This window comes from Zootermopsis nevadensis, unplaced genomic scaffold (assembly GCF_977971745.1).
Source record: "Zootermopsis nevadensis isolate Lab colony 2312 unplaced genomic scaffold, Znev_1.0 Znev_ptg000010l, whole genome shotgun sequence".
Lineage (NCBI taxonomy): Eukaryota > Metazoa > Arthropoda > Insecta > Blattodea > Termopsidae > Zootermopsis > Zootermopsis nevadensis.
Window position 1 is genome coordinate 7128181 of NW_028259142.1, and position 22228 is coordinate 7150408.

Sequence of the window (22228 nt, forward strand, 5' to 3'; positions counted from 1 at the left end):
ACTACTTTAACTGCTAGCTAGCTTACTCTAAGACACAAGTAGAGGATAAAATGACCACACAGAGAACAGTTATAAAGTACAGATAAAATGTAGGATTTTAGGTTTTCACAGCGATGAGTATGAAGTTTGCTGTCTTCTGGGTTGTTGCGCTGTGTAGTCTGGTCGATATTTACCAACGTTTCAGAGGTCATACTGCCTCCGTCATCAGAGTATGAAGATTTCTGTCTTCTGGGTTGTTGCGCTGTGTAGACTGGTCGATGTTTACCAACGTTTCAGAGGTCATATTGCCACCATCATCAGAGTATGAAGATTTCTGTCTTTTGGGTTGTTGCGCTGTGTAGTCTGGTAGACGTTTACCGACGTTTCAGAGGTCATACTGCCTCCGTCATCAGAGTATGAAGGTTTCTGTCTTCTGGGTTGTTGCGCTGTGTAGTCTGGTCGATGTTGACCAACGTTTCAGAGGTCACATTGCCTCCATCATCAGAGTATGAAGATTTCTGTCTTCTGGGTTGTTGCGCTGTGTAGTCTGGTAGACGTTTACCGACGTTTCAGAGGTCATACTGCCACCGTCATCAGAGTATGAAGATTTCTGTCTTCTGGGTTGTTGCGCTGTGTAGTCTGGTCGATGTTTACCAACGTTTCAGAGGTCATACTGCCTCCATCATCAGAGTATGAAGATTTCTGTCTTCTGGGTTGTTGCGCTGTGTATTCTGGTAGAAGTTTACCAACGTTTCAGAGGTATACTGCCTCCGTCATCAGAGTATGAAGATTTCTGTCTTCTGGGTTGTTGCGCTGTGTAGTCTGGTCGATGTTTACCAACGTTTCAGAGGTCATACTGCCTCCATCATCAGAGTATGAAGATTTCTGTCTTCTGGGTTGTTGCGCTGTGTGTTCTGGTAGAAGTCCACCAACGTTTCAGAGGTCTTTGCTGCCTCCAAAATTAGGGCGATGTTCTTCGCCCTGATGATGGAGGCATATCTGTATCGTTTAATTTTAAGTTCTATGTATCTCTATAGACCCTATATTTAATTCTATATGGTAATAGAATTCGTTACCGAACTGTGGCATCTAGGAGGCGATCAAACGCTGATTCAAAATTTTTGTTATCAGATTTGCGAAAGCTAAGAAATTGCACTGTGTTTTGGTAACCGTTGTGAAGTTGAGCGTCTTCTGGGTTGCTTCGCCGTGTAATCTGGTAGAAATTAACAGACGTTTCAAAGGTGATTACTACTTCCATCATCAGGGCGAGCTTTATTTACATGGTCCACATTATTATTATTTTGGTATAAAATTCCTGTATCGAAATAATGTGCAGAATAAATTGCAAACAGGCTCTTTACTGACTTTCCTTTAATTAAGAAGGCAATTATTCTTGAATGGAAACGATTGGCTTAAGAGCAAGTCGTGGATAATTTATTTTAGATTCATGGAAATTTATGAAAAATGCTAGGCATACAGGTTCACATATTACTAGTTTTCTTCAGCATATTTGTATATTTATATTTTTTATTAACTGTTCACTTAAAATTACGTAAAAATTACGAGGTAACTATTTTTTCACCATGCAGGCTGATACAATATTATGAAATGTATCGACAAATGTATAACTTATGAGACTAATATTAATGTTTTATGTCCAGTTGTTTATAAGGTGTCATTTCAATGTTGGAATTACAATTTCAAACGTAAACACTCGGTTATAAAGACTCCGAGAATTCGAGTACAGGACTGGAATAAAGAGTAAATAATTGATGTTAATTTAAAGGAAAAAAAAATACATTTTCAAATATACGCTAATTATATAAACCTAAGTAATGTCTACCTGCATAAATGCTTGAGACAAAGTTGATGCCTTAAAGGAGGAAGATTAGATTATTATTTCACAGAATTTTTCTTTGTAAGATGTAGGCATATTTTAGCTAGGGGGCGAAAATTCTGAACCGGTTTTCATGGTGGTATGTAGGCCCTAGAGGAAACCAACTATTTGTGCCATTAACTTTTATAACATTAAGTTTATCCCAACCTTCCTAAGGGCATGTACAGGTGTCTCCTTATCGCTTTTTTCCTAGTGACAGAAAAGAAATGCGTTAAGTCTACTATAGACAGTCTAAGATCTATTTTAATTGAAATTTGACGTGAAGTGCTTAGTCTTAAAATGAACAAGGTTACAATGGGTACAGTTTCTCATCAAATTTATTCACATTAGCAAATAACATGAGCAGATAATGAAAACCAAATTCGTCCGCGTCGACATTATATGCTCGTTAGGAACATTTAAACTGCTTTCGTCACGAAACAAATAGTCTTGACCCAAAACAAATAATAATATTCAGATTTCGGACTTATGTACATGCATATTTTAAATTAAATTAGTTAATGAGGTGGTGTATCTCTAATGAATAAATATTGTAAAATCTGGCAGTTTTTTAGATTTGAAGTTCTCAGTGAGGCTCATACGAAGATGTCTACTAGGTTGTTGAGATATATAGTCAGGTAGAACAAGCACTTCTGAAACGTCGGTAAGCTTCTACTAGACTACACGTAGACACAGCGTAGAAGAGAGCCATCTTCTGTCAGTGTTTTTCCCAGAATTTGTTATAAGAACTTGCAATATTACCTTGCATTGATAAATTGATTCGCCGTTTTGAAGGACCAGAAAAATATTAATTCATTTCTTCGTCATACAATCTGTCTACATTGTGCGCATGAAAAAAATCTCCGACTGATATAGTAAAAATTGTTATTTAATCAGTGAAATTAAGGAGGGCTATAGTAAAGATTTATTGAAATCTGACGATGGTGTAAAACAATCTTTATTGTTGTGTTTTTAGAAATTTTCCAACTTCTGGTATTATAAACCACGCAACATTTCCAGGACTGGATGTGTCCACTTTTTAAGGTGTAAAGAGGAGGTCTTCTCTGTGGGGTCCGTTACAATGTGCTAATCCCATCATTTGACCCCTCCTCCTTTTCTACATCTGAAGACGAGGGCAGATTAAGATTTTATGTGTGTTTTATAACATCAGACGATGGACAATGTCTCAAAACACAACATTCCAGACCTGTTTCAGTGTTAGGCTATCAAGACAAATATCTTACTTGCATTTCAATGATGAATTATTATTAGTATTATTAATAAAGAGTTGAATGGAATTGAATATTTCACATCTTCAGTTTCTGTCTCCATTTTGGGATGTGTTTTGGGTGGTGGTTAAAATCTAATGTATATGATTAAGCACGTTTTTTATGTTTTTAATTCTTGCACGAAATTTTGAATTTAAAATAAATGTAACCAAAAAAAAACCATGAATAATTTTCATAATTTCCTATAAAATATTGCATTGATATGGTGTCCATATTCATGTGCATGTCTAATTTACCAATATCTTCTTTACATAGAATCCGTAATTCAACTTCAGTTACGTTGGGATAAAATTTGTTATCCCTGAGTTGATATTACCATAATGTCTAATGTATTGATTGGTTTTCTCTGACTTTTCCTCAGACAAATTTTCTTCTTGAGACACGCAACTCCAAGCCATTTAAACCGAGTAGACTCTGGCCATATTTTTCATGACGCGATGTTTAATCTTCTTATATACCAAGTCCTGTAAAGGGTTCTAAATATCTCGTTTGTTTTGAAACACGTAAACATTCAACTTCGTATGAAAGGGTCAAAATATTTGTTCAGTAACAATATCGACAAAAGATACAAACTTACGAACTCCGTAATTACAGTTTAAAGTGCACTGTTTATTTCTTGTCTTCCTGTCGGATGTGTTGCTGTGTGCCCTGTCATGTTGTTTGAGCCGGTTCTTATTTCAAACACCTGTGCAGCACCTAAAATATTCACGACCGCAGTCAACACTGAAGCTGCTTATAAAGCCACGCCAAGCTCCGAGTGTTCATGACACGCCAATCATTCAGTCTTATTACGAATTATACAAATCTGTTTCGTATTCGAGACGTCCTGAATTCGAATCCCAGCCCAGAGTCCACTTATCCTCATTGGCGCTTTCATAATTGCCTCCGCAGTAATGACACTTTGACTCGTTCTTACCATATCATTCAGAATTTGTAATTCGGATTCACCTTCACTTTCAGTGTCTAAACTACATATTCTGAATCTTAAAGGACGATTTTAAAAAGGTTATATTAACAAACGAAGCAGGTAGTACAAACATCTATGTTATCTTTAACAGCAAGTTATCTTAAGCCTTATTTTCGGCTTTCCCAAAATAAAATTATTTTCTGTGACCGTAAATAATACCGTGGTAGGTAGCAAGGATTTCATAGACGCCCTAAATTCCCCAGCTGTGACTTCTATCTCCCGTCCTCCCAACAAAATTACTTATGATACGAGAGTTAAAGCCTGGAGATTGAAAGAGGCTAAACTTATGTGTGTTTAGTAATGCAGTTAAGGGATTCTCAACATCTGTGACAGTTTCAATAATCACACATCAACTAGCCCTGCAATATAGAAGTTCTGGGTTTTGATGCCGTTAGACTCCTACGTTTTTACAAGTCAATACTTCGGAAACACATTCACTGCATCTTCAACCGAGAAGAAAAATTATCGTCATTCCCACCACCTTCTGTTGCTTCTTCTCGCTGTTTTCCTCAGAACTCTCTTTTCGAAAACTTTCAGTCTGTGTCCTCTCGATATGAGAAATCAAATTTCACTTCCTTACAAAACAATTAAAATTATTCTTTTATTTATTCCAGAAGAAGAGAACCAAAATATTCTTAACCGAGTCATAGCAAATAAATATTAATATGCTCCTAATTTCTTCGTGATGTAATTTCTAAATATTTTAAATTTATCTTTCGTTTCATGGACTGTTAAAACGGCCTTAAAAGAGTCTGTCACGACTTCACCTTTCAATGTAATGAGTAGAATGTTTTGACATATTATTATTGTCATTATGACAGGCATAAGCCTTTAGTGTGTTACCTTGTGGCCGTCATGGATGTGTTTCACCGTCTCACCCGGAAACAGTTTGCCAATAAGTGTGTTAGGTTAATGAAAATTTTATAATTCACAGAAACTCACTTTTCTGCAGCCAACGACGATTGCATTTGGCATTGAAGGGACCAGTAGCTTGTGAAGTAGATGAATGGTCATGGACTACTTTGTCAGCAGACTCAGCAGGCAGGACACACGGGGAAGCTGTCAAAATCTTACCGGGTTCTATGTAACACCGCTGTGAAAACTTCAAATTATACATAATGATTTAATATTTTCTCTACGGTAATAACTAATTTTGAGTTCTAAGTTATTGGAAGTGCTATTCTATCTAGCCAACTAATTATTTTTGTGAATTTATTAAACCAAGCGAACTTATTTTACACCAGCAATTTAATGTTTTACTTTGATTCATACATAATAAGTACTGTTACGATTTATGTGACTTAATCGTATTTAGCAATATAATTTATTTTTCATACCCAAAATGACCCCCTGATATCCTCAAATTTATGCCTAAAGCCACAGAAGGACACTGGATTGAAGGCAGTAGTGGTAAATACTCAAATATAAACTAATTTTTCAACAGCATTTAAAATAAAAAAAGTCTTGAGCAGTTCAAGAGAATTGAATGGCAGACAAACTGCTTAGGTCCAAAAGAGGAAGATAAGTTGGTAAAATATATTTCATACTTGGATAAAAGTGTGATCGCTCTAACAACCTGTGATATGGGGCGCCTTGCATTTCAAACAGCTGAGGAAATTATGTTCATTAGAGCCCCTTTCAGATAGGGACCACAATGTACCGGGTCAGAGTTTGAAAATTTATCTAAAACGCCTTAAACGCTCAAAATATCTACATGTTATATATTGAGAAAGGTCAAAATAATTTTTAATGAGTTTTTGACAGGGAAAAGATTGTCTGATGTTTTGAAATCTTTAGTTTCTGAGACAAAGTCCACGTTAAAGTAGTCATACTTATTGAATTTAAGTTTATTTACAATTTTGCGTGCGTTTATTTGCATGAGCCAGTAATACCCGTGACACCGTTTTCACGAAACATTTTAGTGGGACAGATAAACAAAGCAGTAACCCATTTATATATATATATCCAGAGCATATATGCCTAGTTCCCTCAGAACTTTCAAATTAATGTTTGCAAATTTATGCAGAAGGGTTACAAACACGTCCTCATTTTCTATTCTTTTTGATCTTATTATATGTTTTATTATTCTTCCGTTCTGAATAACGTAATTAAACAATATAAGAAGAACAATCTTTAACATAACCCTCGTTAAGTGGCGAATGTACGAAGTGGGGCCCGTTAATTGTAAGGTGTGTAATGCTTTTAACATATTCTACAGGCGTCGAGATTGAACACTCAGCTTAACGACATCGCTCTGTTCTATTGGGTGATATTTCTTTGTCTGCGATCGACGTATCACAAACAAACCGAACCTTCTGGTTTCTCCAGGCGGGCAGTGGCGCACCTGGCTGCCGGTCCACCTTGCACCTACGCCCCGGGCAAATTCTACCTGATTCTACAGGAAACATTGTTTTTCAGGTTTCCACAAACTCGCGTTGTGCAGCTCACTTGTCAACCTGTCAGTTTCCACCTCACCTCTGTGTCACAGTAATAATGACTACGACAGTCCACGTGTTGGTATCAGGGCTATTATTCGATTGACTAACATTAATCAACTAAGAATGTAAATTCGCTTTATTTTTTTTCCTGCACCTCTATTTCTTGGAGAACGTACCCCCTTCTCTAGAATATGTGGCTTTGAAGCCGTTATTTCGGCAGATGGTAGGATTTTTTAGACGAGGGGCCGACCTCTTAAAAGAAAACATAACATGGAAAGACGGAAACAAACATATATATCTTTAGGGGGATTCGAACCCGAAACTCTAATATCTAGTAGATCGCTCGACCACTAGGATCGGCGGATTTAGTTACTAAATAACGTATCTTTAATTAAATTGATAAATACAAAATTTGAGCTTTTTAGTAGCTAAATGCAATAGATCTTCCAGGAAAGAAATTCGGACCTTTTTGTGTTAGAATTAACTATGAAAGATTATAATACCATAATTTCATAAATACCATCAGATTCCAGTAAGAAGGTTTGTCTATAAACAGGAACAGAGTAGGCTATGTTATCGGCTTATAGGCCGTAAACGAAGGATAACCTAAGAAATCCCACGGTTAAGTTAAAACATTTGGAAACGATAGTATCAAATGAAAATTATATGCAAGAAGGATCAAGAGTAAATTAATTACTGTTAATGCCTGATGCTAGTCAGTTTATAACAATTTATGTCTTCTATTTAAAATTTAACAGAACCATAGTATCAAATAATATTCAGATTTATCAAACAGTGGGAAACATTTTTAGTAAGGGACAATGTTTTAGGACAGTATTTATCATGACGCCACAGCTTCAAGGTCGTGTCAATTCTTCTCCTAGACAGACTGTATTAGATCTTAAAACAAACTTATATGTACTCGTTTCATGCGGTTCGTTTTACGGTCTAATTGTAATGAATCTTCAGGTGCCACAAAGTACAGAGAAATTCTTCACCAACTGAACGACTACTAGCTTCTAAAGTAGAGCTCTGATCCGCTGACTTAGTTACAGAAAATAATTATCATTTCGCGAACAGAAATTTCCGTAAGTATTTCTGGAAATTTAGAACTGTCAACTACGAATATTTAAATGGTACGTGGGCCTAAGCTATTAATGGAGCGTTCTTAGCCAAGTTATTACATTTATTCTGCCATATAATCAATTCTACAAGGAAATCACTGTCACGTAATATATTGTCTATTCCATGTCGATTCATTGTACATTTATAATGCATCATGTTATGTTTTTGGTTGGAAGTGTCTGTCACATTTCAGAACACTGGTGCCGTCTGGAAAGAACGCCTTTAATTTTAATGCGATCATAAGAACACGTAAGAATAAACGAATAATTAAGAGACCAAATCATGCGTGCATTCGCCATATTTATCTCAAATAAGTAAATATATTTTGATTAAATTTTGTTCTTGACATTAACGTTAAGCACTGTAGGTCAAATGTAAGTTTGGTCCATATCGGTCAATTACAACTGTAACTTTACATGACCTCAAATCGAACTTTATCTATCAAAAATTTCACAGATGTCTAAGAAATGCTGATTTTTGATAAACTCAGCCAAAAGAATTTCCTAATATTTACACAAAATTAATCGCGCTAAACAATTATAATTATTGTGTATGCAAAGAAAGATTGTTTGATGCACATTTAGAACCTATTAACATTTTAGGATATTATTTATTACGAAGACGAGCAAGAACGTAAATATTTTGTAAAATATGCGATTCTTAAGGTGGTCCACGGTCTTAAACCTCTCATTTTTCTACACGCCTAAAGAAATAGACATTTGCTGCTTGGACACCAATAGCAACGTTAATTGTGCTTTTATTTAGTGGTATTTTAATTTTTGTATTGTTAAATTGTAATGAAATGCGACTTTTCGGATAAACTTAGTAAACATGTTGTTATTTTCAAAGTTCGTTTCGTTTAAATATTGTACCTACAAGTTAATTTTTTAATAACATTTTTTTTAATTTCCTCGCACTTTCTTAATAATTATGTGGGTGGGCCACATTAGGATTTTTGGGCCTCTAAGGTGATCCCCACATTTATTTCCCCGTTTTGGTTTCCAAAATCTAATTTTTCAGAGTTTCTGTATGATTAATTTGTTCTCCCTTGTCTAGGGGTCGTATGTGTATAATTTCAAAATTCTAGCTGCAGAACACAGGAGTTAAAATATAAATTGAGGGCACAAGTCTGTGTGAAGAAATAATGGTTCTTGCTTTATTGCACCGAAACAAACTAAAATTAATTATACATATAATAATTTATTTACCGTCTCTACACAAACTTAAAAATGTTGTTAAAATTACTTAAAATTATAACATTTTTTCATTAGATACTAGATCTTGTTACATTTTACATTGACGACATGTTTCGATGTTTATCACATCATCATCAGGTCTATCAATTAAAATCTGTTGCACTTCTTGCTCTGCGTATATTGATTTGTTTTATTTGTGCAACAGATTTTAATTGATAGACCTGATGATGATGTGATAAACATCGAAACATGTCGTCAATGTAAAATGTAACAAGATCTAGTATCTAATGAAAAAATGTTATAATTTTAAGTAATTTTAACAACATTTTTAAGTTTGTGTAGAGACGGTAAATAAATTATTGTATTAATAAACACAAACATGACGCAATTAAGATATAAAATAAAATTAATTACATGACAACTTAATTAAAGTCTTGAAGATTTACAAGGCTACATATTGTTTAATAAAATAAACATTAAAGTGACGCGTTTGCCAATACAAAACTTGAGCTGTGCAAGTCGAAAAAGGGAGGGTTTAACCTATGAATTCGTCTGACAACCTCAACAGTAAGACCCGTATAGTGACTTATGTAAGTCGCGACATATAGCTGAGGGCGTTGGGCACTAACTTCCGATTTTGAGTGCCAAGGCTGTGGACAATGTGGCTTTTTTGGGAGGCTTTGTCCCTCCAAGTACTTGTGTTTTAATAGTCATTGCTCCAATGTTTCCTAACCTAACCTAACCCCACCCTTAATGGGTGCGATGTTCCAAGTAGATAATATTTAGGATTTTACCACTGAGCGGGCACTTAAATCTAGGTAGGGTAAATTTATTTGTGGTTTATTTAACGATGCTATCAGTAGCTCACATCGTAGCGTATAAAGAAAGGGTAACTGGTAAATAATTAGTTTGAAAGGATGTAGAAGGAAATGGTTGTTGTCTAATTTATGTTAAGATTTCAGGTATTGACTGTGGCGCGTATGAGAATCACTGTTTTCTGGAATATTCCGCTGTGTAGTTTCCCGACGTTTGACGGATTTTTAAGATGATAGAGGCATCAAGGACCTCTGAAACGTCAGCAAACTTCTACCAGACTACAAGGCGCAACATTTTTAAAAACATTCATCTTAATTTAAGACAAATTACTGAAATCTTAAATCAGGATAACCAATTTAGAGCCGAGATTTGTACAGTGGACGTCCTTAATGGAATAGTATCCTCTCGGATTCGAAGTACATTTGTCAGAGTGTTTTTACATTGTAGGATTATGGGTACGGTACAACACTTCAAAAGAATTTGTTTCTAAATCCGGAACGCTGAACCAGAATTGTATCGTCGTTATTTGGACTGACGTCAGTGCGTCAGTGGCGGTGGTTAACCTCATTTGGTATATGACATGACGGCTGGCTACTGCAGGGGGTGGGGGTTAAATGTTCTGCTACCACCAAACAGTGCCTGCAAGCTGTCCTGGAAAATCGTTAAAAAAACCTAATCTAAACTTGATTGCAATTTATTCGTTCTGAGTTCCTTGGCTTGTTAAATATAAATAAATAAATATATATATTAATTACCCAGGTTATGTAGCGTCTATTTGAAAATGAAATAAATATTGTGATACGGGTAATTAATTATGAAAGAAGCATTACTGACCTATTAAACGCATTGAAAAGAGACAAGAACACCACGAAGTACCAATTTTTTGTTAGAATAACCAGAAAGTTAAACACCTAAAATATCAAAGCTCCCATAGTATACGGTCCCCACAGATACGTTGACTAAGCGTACTTTATTGTAGCAAACTGAATTAACTAACACAAGGGAGTAGCAGCCTTACAAATTAAATATGGATAACTTGTCCCCAAAACATGAATGTTCTGAGTAAAAACACTGCTAGCCACTACATCCACGATTTATATCTCCGTCCAAGTGATCCTAAGTTAAATTTCGGGACGAGATTTCGATTCTCGAGTTTGTATCAGAAAGGCTGTTTCCAAACAAAGGACGTGAATTTAAAATTCTGCAAGCTTTCTTTCGTTTGTTCTCAATATGACAACCCCTTGTCTAGAGTCTGTTATTTCGTAACCGGAAAGTTAGCAAATAGATAGTTACGTATTTATTCCTCAGGAAGATTCTTGTGTTTAGGAATATCATGGGAAAGAGTTACGTAATACGAGCATAAATAATTTTGTGTTTTAGAAGCCAAGAGTCCAGACAGAAAGTACAACTGAAATTTGCATGATATTGTCAATTGGGAAGATATTTCTATTCTATTCTGTACGGCAAACCTCTTCTGAATATTCGATTACTTTCACTTGAACACACTCATGAAAACACCACAGCCAATAGGGGACACATGAAATTCGTAACTTATTTTAGTTTCGATACATTTTACTGACGTTTACAAGTACAGAGCCTGTAGGATCCAGCAAATCTGAGATTTTATGATGTCGCTTTCCTGGGTTTAGACGCCATGTTAATGATGTTTTTGAGAAAAATTACCATTACCAGGACTTTGACTCCTACATACTAACTTTTCGGAGAAACAGACTGAGGTCCTGTTGATGGAGACAGTATCTTTCTCCGAAACGTTGGCGACTACACGGTGCCAAAACTTAGAAGAATGTTATTATCCTGACCACTGTGAAAATCTCAAATGTCACAATCGGGGATTTTACTACTCGGGGTGCAGTAATTGTTCCAAAAATCCGTTTTGTTACAATTTAAAAAATCAACTTTGCTGTTGAATGAATATTGTTCTTCTAACGCCGAAATAATATCTGTAAAAGAGTAAAAGAATTTGATAAAACGTTCCCTCTAAATCAAATACTGTGTATCTAGACTCTATTAGACTCCATCAGTTCTAACGCAAATCGAAAAAGTTACATTTCTCTTTAAGATCATGAGATTTATATTTAAGTGGATGGTAAACAGGACATAACACTTTACGGAGTACATTAGAAATAAGGTATAGAACACCTTTAAAGATTAATAAGTACATAGTTAATTAAAAAACCTATCAGTTATATGGTATGAGCTTAAATACAAATACTATACCTAGATTTTAATTGTAATTTAAACTTAATATGTTTGATGTTATGAATCCAACATTCGTGTGGTTTATAATATGACCGCATTTAGTTTCGCACAGAAAATAATAGCAATTAACTATGCCACGAACAAACTCGTGGCTAGAAGTGAAAGGGCTGAATCAGTTCGAAACTTAGGCTTACTTTCTTAAACAGAGCAGGGAAGTTTCAACCTTCAATGCGGCATGTTGTAGGCCTACCTTTAAGGCAGGCGCTCTAATAAGAGAGGTCTGTGTTCATTATAGCCACTTGTGTACTTAAACGTCTTTAATTTTACAAATATTTGGAGGAGAAATATTTAATAAAAGCCTAGAAAAAGTATAACAAGACTGAAAATCTGCAATCCGTACCACAAAAACACAATTTCCACATCTTCTTTGTAAAAGATTAGATTCTAAATATGTTCTCAACGTAATAAATTCTATCCCTGTTTAATTTTACTAAATATTACCGAGGCAAACCTGGCTCAGTCTTGGTACCATGGTTCCCATGATTGTCTTAGTTATCACGGCTACTGTGTCTATGCTGATTACCATCATTAACATTGTCACCTTGGTTACCATAGTTACCGCGTTGTTCTATACGGATAGGCAAACGGATGTGGCCAGCCCTACATATGTTCCTCTTTTGTAATTCATGCGAAGAACGGATAAAAATATATCGAATTGTGGTTGAACTTGAAGTTCTCACGGCTGCGATTGTGAATATGAATTTTCTTATGTGTTGTTCTTCAGCGGAATGAGATAAAGGTTTACCAACGTTTCGATGGTGTTTTTGTTTCCATCATCAGGGTCTAATGTAGGCAGCAATCACCTCTGAAAAGTCTTTAAATGTCTATCAAAATCCACGACCCTAAAACCAAGAAGATGGCCATATTAACATTATGGTGATTTGGATTGAATTTATCTGGCTCAAGACTACTTTTGTGTTATTATCAGTGTTTATTATCCGGGTTCGGCTAGCAGAAATTAGTTTGGTAATTTGTTATTTAGTGAACCGGTAGGGAACTCTACTGTTCTTGTGTTCGGTTATATCTTAAATATTTTTGTTTATTTAAGGTTTCTGCAGAGCTAAGTAGACTGCTGCTGTTATGAATATCATTGTCGTCTTCTGGGTTATGACGCCTTACATTATTTTAGATCTTTCAAACGTTTTTGAGATTCGTATTAGACTGAAACGAAATCTTTGCTTTCCTCTGACGTATTCGGCCCTGTACAAGACTACTCGGCGCTGTAGTACGTACCAATGAAAACATTAGGACGCAGTCTACAGGTTAGACCTATTTTTAAAACTCACGTAAGATTTGTATACTTGGAGAAAACTTGAGTTTAATAAATAATAAATTTTAATCATCAAATGATTTAGATTTCTCAGCCTAGTAAACTGGATAGCAATGCTCAGATTTGCTCAGTCGATAAGAATTAGGCCTATTATACGCTAATACTACATTTCAGTGCTTAGGTTAATATTGCTGAAACTCAGGAAATGTGTAATGAATCTATTAATTTATCATGTACGAATATCCTCTAAAATTATGTAATTTCTTGACAATCTGTTTCTCACATTTCAATAATTATTATTGTGTTTCTCTCTTGTGCTGTGTCTATAATTGGCCTTCTGGCTGTTGATACAGCACACTAACAAAAAAGGACTGAATTGAATTGGATCAAATTATCTTCTTGTATTAGGCATTTGCTGTGTACAGATGTTGGACAACGCCACTTCGTAACTTGAAGGGTAACTTTCCCGCGGTCTCATGTTTTTCACTTCCGACACGCAAATACAAGACAGAATTTTAAAATAGGTGACTAATTTTACATTTATAGTGAATATGTAATAAGAACTTATATGGCCCGTAGACTAACGTATTTCTATCCTTGTTAAGTGCGTCGTATAAAATAATAATTTAGCGTCTTTCAGAAACAAAACTTCTGTATTCTACAGTAAAATAATGGTTAGACGAAAGACAAGTTGCGCGTGTTTAAGCCAACGGATGTGATGTGCGTAATAAAACCCAGGCTTAGACGTTTAGAATTTTTGGTTCGTTCGTCTCAGTGTATCTTGTCTGAAATCTTGTGACATATCTGAGATTTAAAAGATAGTTCATTTTAGGCAGAAATATTTTTATTCGACTCCTTTTACTTGCGTTATTTTAAATTTCATTTATTTATAGATGATTAATTACCACAGGCTATTTAAAATAATTCCATCTTGTTACCCTAATGGTTGATTTTAGGAATCTTTCTTCAGCTGCCTTTGGCACATTTGCACCTTTCGTCACACTCGTAATTAATTTTTCTTTTTCGAAATATAATGTATGAATAAATCAAGTAATTGTTGCGAATATCTTATAAATAGTGTGGTAAGACTCCCTGATCTCATATGGTACAGCTCACTTTCTGAATTACATCCACTTATTGGTTTTTTCGTAAAATAACAAAAATAATGTTTAAGTAAATACGTAAAGAAATAAGTAATAAATAAAAACATAAATTAAGCAGATGTAAATAAACTGCTAAGTTAAATTAAATTCATTTCATTTATTTAAGTGTTTGCCAACAGCAAGAAGCCAATAACAGGGAAACATCGATAATACATACAATAATAATGAAATAATAATGAAAAATAGTACACAAACAGATTAACTAAACTTATACATGTACAGTATTAAATGTAACTGCCAAGTACAGGCAAACCCAAAATAGAAACAATATTAACACAGAGCAAAATAAATGAAGAAATATAAATAAAAACAAATAATCCACCTAGGGAACACTAATATAATTGTAAAACGTTAAAGAAACATAAAAAACAGATAACGAAGCTAGATCATCTATCAAGACAACCTATCTAGATCATTTCCCTTATTGAGAACGTGTCCTCAAGGGAGACAATGTTTGTGCTAAATATAATGAATAAATTATAGTAATATGAATAAATAAATAAATAAACGCACAATCTCTAGACACTGGCCCTACAAGCAACGCAAATTTGAAATATCACAGATTTCATAAAACATACTTTGATTAGGTTACGTCCAGAAACACAGCTTGTTTATTTCAGCTGCTAATTTGTTATTTAGCTAAAATATGTCGTTAATATACATTAATAATTCTGCAAGAAGACAACATTCTGGTCGTAGCACTAAGTAGGTTTAAACCTATCTGCTATCCCTTCCCGCGACACGTGACAGACTTTCCGTTCGTTTACGCCTACTGTGATTACGTCTAAGGACCTAAACGAAGTACTCGTGCACTTTATATGAACTGAAATTGATCTCTCCAGTCAAATTTTAAAAACATGGATCTTAATTTATCAACATAAGGACTCTATATGAAGGACACTTCGAAGACAAGATTTTAAATTAAACCTACACCCCTTCCCCACAAATTAAATATCCACAATACATAAACTTTAATAAATTACATAATTATATTTTACTTGATTCAACATACAGAATTATTTAGACCATGAGTATATTCGGGATTAACAGTGAAATGTTTAAATCAATTATAACCTTACATTCTTAAACAAAATTCTCTGTCACGTACAGTGTACCATCTGTTCTATCCGCTGGTAGGCGTAGATTTGAAGCCGTATGCGCTGTAGACCCCTTCACGCTGATGGCAAGTCTCAAGCATCAAGTAGCTGTTAAGCAATCGAAAACAACAGTGGCTTTGCTTGTAATAAACATATGAAATGAGCCTATGTGGCTTACGTTGCAAATTCTCGCACTTAACTGACACACTGGTTCAGAACCTCTGTATGCTTCTTAATATGGAAGAAGCAGGTTCGTATCTCGTCCGGTGGTTTCTGTCTGTCTCCAATCTTGACACAGAATCTTAAAACAGGCAACAAACCAAGCGTTGTCTTTTGCACATTACATAACCATCATTCTTTTGCTAATGAACAAGCTGGTAAAGTACCGTTAATTTTCACGTGTCCTTTATCCACACACTTGTACTTTACTGTAACAAGACGAGAAATACTCGCATGTTTTTTCCTTAAATTTCTAATTATTACCTAATAAAAATATTACGTCAGTTATCTTAGACATCTTTAGTTTCCAACTATACAGATTACAGGGTTCAAAACTCTTCCTTAAGCACCGTAAATCATAATGGCACGTCATAAGACATCCCAACTCGCAAGTTTGTTCGTCAGCCATGTTGGTATTACTAACTGTAGGAAGTTCAGAGATATGATTTTAAAGTATCGAGTTGAATCATGCGGACGGACAGGTATGACCAAACTTACATTCATTTATTTCATGCGCAAGCATAATTTATGCTCGTGCGTTTATAGCATGGCGCTTTTCATTTCGTTGTTGTTCTCTCATACGACGAACGATGCACCAACAGAACATATTTGGAACTAAACACGTGTGAAATGACGCCATGGTCTGATGGCTAGCGTTTATATTTTATTTAGTGTTCTGTCTGACGACAGGTCCATATGAACAGGATCCTTCCATCCTTTTCTCGGACTGGGACCTGTTCATATACGTTCTTGGCAGATGATCCAGAAGTGGTTTGCCATTGCCTTCTTCTGTGTGTGAATGGAGTAATTGTTGGGATGCCACGGAGAAAAACTCCGTGTTGCCTAGACCACGGCCTTGCCCAACACAAGTTATAAATTCGGGCACCGCCGGGAATCGAACCCGAGACCCCAGGATTACAAGGCCAGCGTTCTAACCGCTAGACCACCGTGGCTTCTATGGCTAGCGTACTGGCACATATTTCTAATCGCAGCCTACACGGTTATATTCTGACAGTCGATTACGCTTAGACGCTGTATTAAAAATAAATATGTAATAGAAATATCATAAAAATCAGTCGCTTGAAGATATGAATAACCTCAAAGTTAATTCACCCAAAAACATGGAATAGCCGTGTATCAAATACACCTCAGGCAATGGACAATGCAAAATATTCGTGAAAATAGCACGAGTTTCGTTGGGTTCTTTAACCGCGGAGCGGTCTGGAACCGAATTGTATTACCCTTAGTCGCCCTCTGTTGCTAATTAAAGTAACATACATAAATATAAGGCTTAGATGGTGTTATTCTAGATTGTGACGCCATGAAGGTGAAGTAGGTATGTTCCTTCGACAGTTTGGTGTGTTATATGTAACTCTACGCGGCTTCAAGACACAGAAATTTAAAATCAACATCTTCGCCATCATGAACACCTTAGATTTCATAAACGTAAGACAAATTTTCACATTTCAGATAAGGAATAAGTTTAAGTTCTTCATGTAGGTCGACGCATGGTAATACTGATTTTTGGAGCACAAGACCTGTATGTGATCTTATCATCCAGTAGTCAAATCCAGTGAGTCAGACTTTAAAAAGCTTAATTTCATCTAAATATCTCTAAATTTGTCATATTTCCTTTGGCTATATAGATTATAAAGTTCGAAGATTTAACCTATTTGCGATTCCTGGTAGACTTACATTTTAATTTTACGAAAGTATTGTTAGGCCTAAACTATGCTGTGAATACGATTCGTAAAGTAATCAAAATATATTCTACTTTTGCCTTGTAAAAGACGAGTACACATTTTAAAACCTTAACTGAAAAAATTGAAAACATGGGGCCATTTCATCTTGTAATAAACGTAATAGGGCATTTTATACGTTTATTACCGATTTACTTAGGCTATGATTTTATTTTATGTTTCGTTTATTGTAAAAACTTGCTTTACTCACATGATGGTGACGAGCGAGATGGATAATGCTCCAGGCTGTTGGATGTTAAGTTGCTACTGACCACACGCGGTCCAGGAGTCTTCAACAACAGCATTTCGCATCGTAATCTTCCTTTGTCTCAATAACAGCACATGATCTGAGCATGACAATATAACTAATGTTTAAATGCTGTTTTAGAACTGACTGTGCTAATCAAGTGACGGTTAATTACCACACAAAACACACATTTGGATTCCATTCCGTGCCAGTTTAATCCAATCCAAGACACAATCTCACAATTTATATCACTGAGATCCATTTTAATATTACCCTTCCATCGATGTCGGTGTTTAAAAGTGGGGCTAGAAGTAAATTCAGAAAGAAAACTAAGTACATGTTAATATCTCGTCATCAGAAGACAGGCGGGCAAAATTATCTTAGGGTAGCTAATAAGTCCTTTGAAAGGGTTACAAAGTTCAAATATCTGGGAACAACAATAACAAATCAAAATGACAATCATGAGGAAGTTACGAGGAGATTAAATTCTGGAAATGCTTGCTACTTCTCAGTTCAAAATATTTTGTCTTCCTGTCTGATTTCTAAGAACCTGAACATTAAAGTATACAAAACAATAATCTTGCCTGTTGCTTTGTATGGGTGCGAAACATGGTCTCTCACTCTGAGGGAGGAACACAGATTGCAGGTGTTTCAGAATTGGGTGTTGAGGAGGATATTTGGGCCTAAGAGGGAAGACGATGGGGCATGGAGAAAACTGCATAATGATGAGCTTAAAAATCTATACTCCTCCCCCAGTATTGTCAGGGTGATTAAGTCGAGAAGAATGAGATGGGAGCGCGCATGGATGGGACAAGATGTGTGCACCGGGTACTGGTTGGGAAACCTGAGGGGAAGAGACCGCTGGGGAGACCTAGACGTAGATGGAAAGATAATTTCAGGCGGGATCTATGGGAGATAGGGGTCGAATGAGACTGGATTTTGTTGGCCCAAGACAGGGTCCGGTGGAGGGCTTTCGTTACTTCGGCGATGAACCTTCGGGTTCGGTAAGCCATCTAGTTAGTTAGTATGTTAGTTAGGCTAGGGAGGCAGCTAGACTGCCTGAGGGTTCAGTCAGTTAAAGAGATAAGAAATAATTAATACTTGCATCCTCATTACTAGCTAACAGAGTGAAACATACTGACAGAATTCAAGGTAGACCTACTTCTAAACAGGCTGTGAATTTAATTTTACAGGCATCTGAACACAGGTTACAAATCCGTGTAGACTTTAGAGGGCCAGATCACTTGCAGGTTTACCAAAATAAAAACTTTTTTCGCTTGTCGCCAACCACTGAATATTTAAAACGTGATAATGAGTAGCACATCGGCGTATTTCCAGAGACATTTTCGTAGCTGTATTTTGTCACGTAGGCTACAGTTACAAGTCATTGCCCAATTCACTTAAATTCTGATTTTCTTCATCGTAATGTTTGTTTCAATCGTTATAGTGGATAGAAGGAAACATATTTCAATGTAAAATATTAGGAAACAAAATCATATTACTTCTGCTGATCGCATAAATGAATAACGTTAATTAAATTAGAAGCTAATTTTAATATTATTTACAATTCTCAATTGTTTTTTTTACGTTGCGGAAAGATATCCTCTCAGCGGCTTGCGTGCCACTGGTTTTGAACCGCTGGTTAGTCAGTAATCAAACAGGAGTGCGGCGATCGTCCGCTAGGGCTCGCCATGGTCTGGGTGTCGAACACTCAGTGTTGTCATATTGCTCACAATACTTTGTTCTTCCTTCACAGGAACTGGCCGTGTTGACAACAGTCGAATTTTGTTGTGGCCCATCCAACCGTCAAATCTGGCAAATTGATGGTCCACAGTTTTCCAAGTCACTCCGCAAGCCAAGCCCCATTTCACCCCACCGCTCCGGTCCGCAACCAGTTCGCTCGCTGCCATTGTTATTCTAATGACGTAGCAGGTCTCCCATTGGTAAGTGTTGTCTTGGTTCGGGGCGTGGCTTTACGTTTGTAACTGGTAGTGGGGGCGAGTTTGCTGTTGTTGAACGCTCAGAGCCACACTCCATACAAACGCTGTAGTGCAGTCATCCATCAATCAAGTAGTGAGTGTGAAGTGAGTGTGTGAGTGTTTGGCAAGGATAATATTTGTGAAAACCAGTGTGGATTCATTCCGTGTGAACGCGAGACATGACGTAGAGGCAGCTGCGAGCTCAGACCTGACGTTGCCAGCCCAGAACTTCGCTGCTTCTCGTAACCTGTTCTATCCTAGCACCAGCATCACGGAGTTCATCGCTGTGAGCCAATGCAATACAGTTTGCAGCCTCCCCCAGCAGCACCAGGCCACTTCACCCTCGTGCTCCGCCGCCGCAGCCGCCGCCGCTGCCGCCGCCGCCGCTGCCGCCGCCGCGGTGTTTGGAGGTGAACTGCCATCGGTCGCCGCCCCCACGACTGCCCCAGTGGCCACGGGCACTTCGTCCAACTCTCACACCATGAATCAGCTCGGAACCGTCTACGCCACGAAGAGACGCAGAAGGAATGGCAAAAGGTAAGGCCCGTGGGAACGGAACGTTCGTTGCATGTCTGCAGTCTCAGTTCACCTCACCTCAAGGAAAACAGCCCGCGGGCTTGGTGTTGCGTGATACATGCGTGTGTGCGTGTGACATCATTGCTGTTTACATGTTTCCAAGTACAACTTCAGTGCACCTTTTGCAAGTGAAACTTGCTGCAAAGCGGTCTCCAGGCTTCTGATAACACGGGGGGCAATTTTATGCAAGTTCGATTAGAGAACGAGAATTTTAGTTTGTCGAACTGCTTCGTCCTGTGGACAGGGTTCATAAATTTTCCGGGTCATCGCACGTTTTTTTTACTATTTATCTTTGGCACAGCATTAATTAATTATTTGATGCGATAATGTATTTATAAGGCTAACGCAAGGTAGAATAGACTTCGTAAATATTTCTTTCTTTGAAAAACAGTTTACGAAAAGAATACGAAATTTAACGCAGTATTTTATAAAGAAGATTTCTGTCTTCTGGGTTGTTGCGCTGTGTAGTCTGGTCGATGTTAACCGACGTTTCAGAGATCATACTGCCTCCGTCATCAGAGTATGAAGATTTCTGTCTTCTGGGTTGTTGCGCTGTATAGTCTGGTCGATGTTTACCAACGTTTCAGAGGTCATACTGCCTCCGTCATCAGGGCGATGAGTATGAAGATTTCTGTCTTCTGGATTGTTGCGCTGTGTAGTCTGGTCGATGTTAACCGACGTTTCAGAGGTCATACTGCCTCCGTCATCAGAGTATGAAGATTTCTGTCTTCTGGGTTGTTGCGCTGTATAGTCTGGTCGATGTTTACCAACGTTTCAGAGGTCATACTGCCTCCGTCATCAGGGCGATGAGTATGAAGATTTCTGTCTACTGGGTTGTGGCGCTGTGTAGTCTGGTCGATGTTAACCGACGTTTCAGTGGTCATACTGCCTCCGTCATCAGGGCGATGAATTCATCAACCTAGAAGACAGAAATCTTCATACTCACTGCTGTGAAAACCTCAAATCTTACATATTTTATAAAGACTTTTTATACATTCATATCAAACACATCATTCAGAACGTGGGTACTTGAAAGAAAAGATGAGAAATTTTTTGACGCGGAATAAAATAGTACTTTATTCTGAATGGGTAAACATTTTCGGCGCAGTGTTACAATGAAGCTGGATCTCTTTTGTTATTTTATTTCGCCAACACCGAAACGTATGTCCACGATCGGAGGTGATCTTTCGAGAAGAAGATTCTTTCATCTAAAGAGCATAGTTCTGTAGGCCCTTCCGTTACGTAACGTCCTTCGGCGACTTGGTCATGCACGTGACAGACGTACGTCGTCCCACCTCGTCTTAACATGCAGAGGTGCATGTTAAGAAGTAATAGACATCGTGTGTCTAAAACTATGAACAGGGAAGTCGGCTTAACCCCAGCTGTTAGTACGACCACAAATGCCGAAACGGAATGTCGGTTCTGGGCTTGGGAGTCAACTTACCAGCGACACAAAATGCGTTCGAAGACCTGTGATGTCACATATTCTCAACCAAATTTGGTTAGACTCAAATGATTATTGTGAAATAATTGAATAGCTAAGAGGCCGAGATAATTTAAACTTTTGTTTTTGAATGGTTTGAATTCCTGAATTTTTTTTTAGTCCAGATCCGAATATTTTTCTGGAAAACGTTGTTCTACTGTTTTGTAAATAGTTGATGATACTCGGGGCGAATATAAATTTGTCGCATGATGATGACACGGAATGCGAAGAAAAATTAAATTAGTTAATGTATTTGTGGAGATAATTATTTATTATATTTATCCTTTATTCAATTGATAGAGAAACAGATAAAATTCAAAACAAAGGATGTTTGTGATTCACAAATCGTTGTACGTTCACGTTATTAAAAGCTCATTTTGATTTATCCTTAATTAATCTTCTAGCCCTAATACATCTAAGTAAAACAACTTCATAAAAATTAAAAATATGCCTATATTAGGCCTACAGGCTTTAGTTTACGTAATTTAC

The 22228-nt window shown here is 36.8% G+C and overlaps 1 protein-coding gene across 2 annotated transcripts in view; it reads left to right on the plus strand.

The window, feature by feature from the left end:
• Window positions 1–19790: 19790 nt before the first annotated feature.
• The window catches only part of ss (aryl hydrocarbon receptor spineless), a 265001-nt gene continuing 262563 nt past the window's right edge, over window positions 19791–22228 (plus strand). The window contains exon 1 of one of the 2 annotated variants that reach the window (XM_087346402.1): window positions 19791–20217. In XM_087346402.1, coding sequence (XP_087202528.1) covers window positions 20162–20217 — 56 coding nt within the window. In that variant the 5' untranslated portion in view covers window positions 19791–20161. The remainder of the gene's footprint in view (window positions 20218–22228) is intronic. The other variant, XM_087346401.1, reaches the window with a different exon arrangement.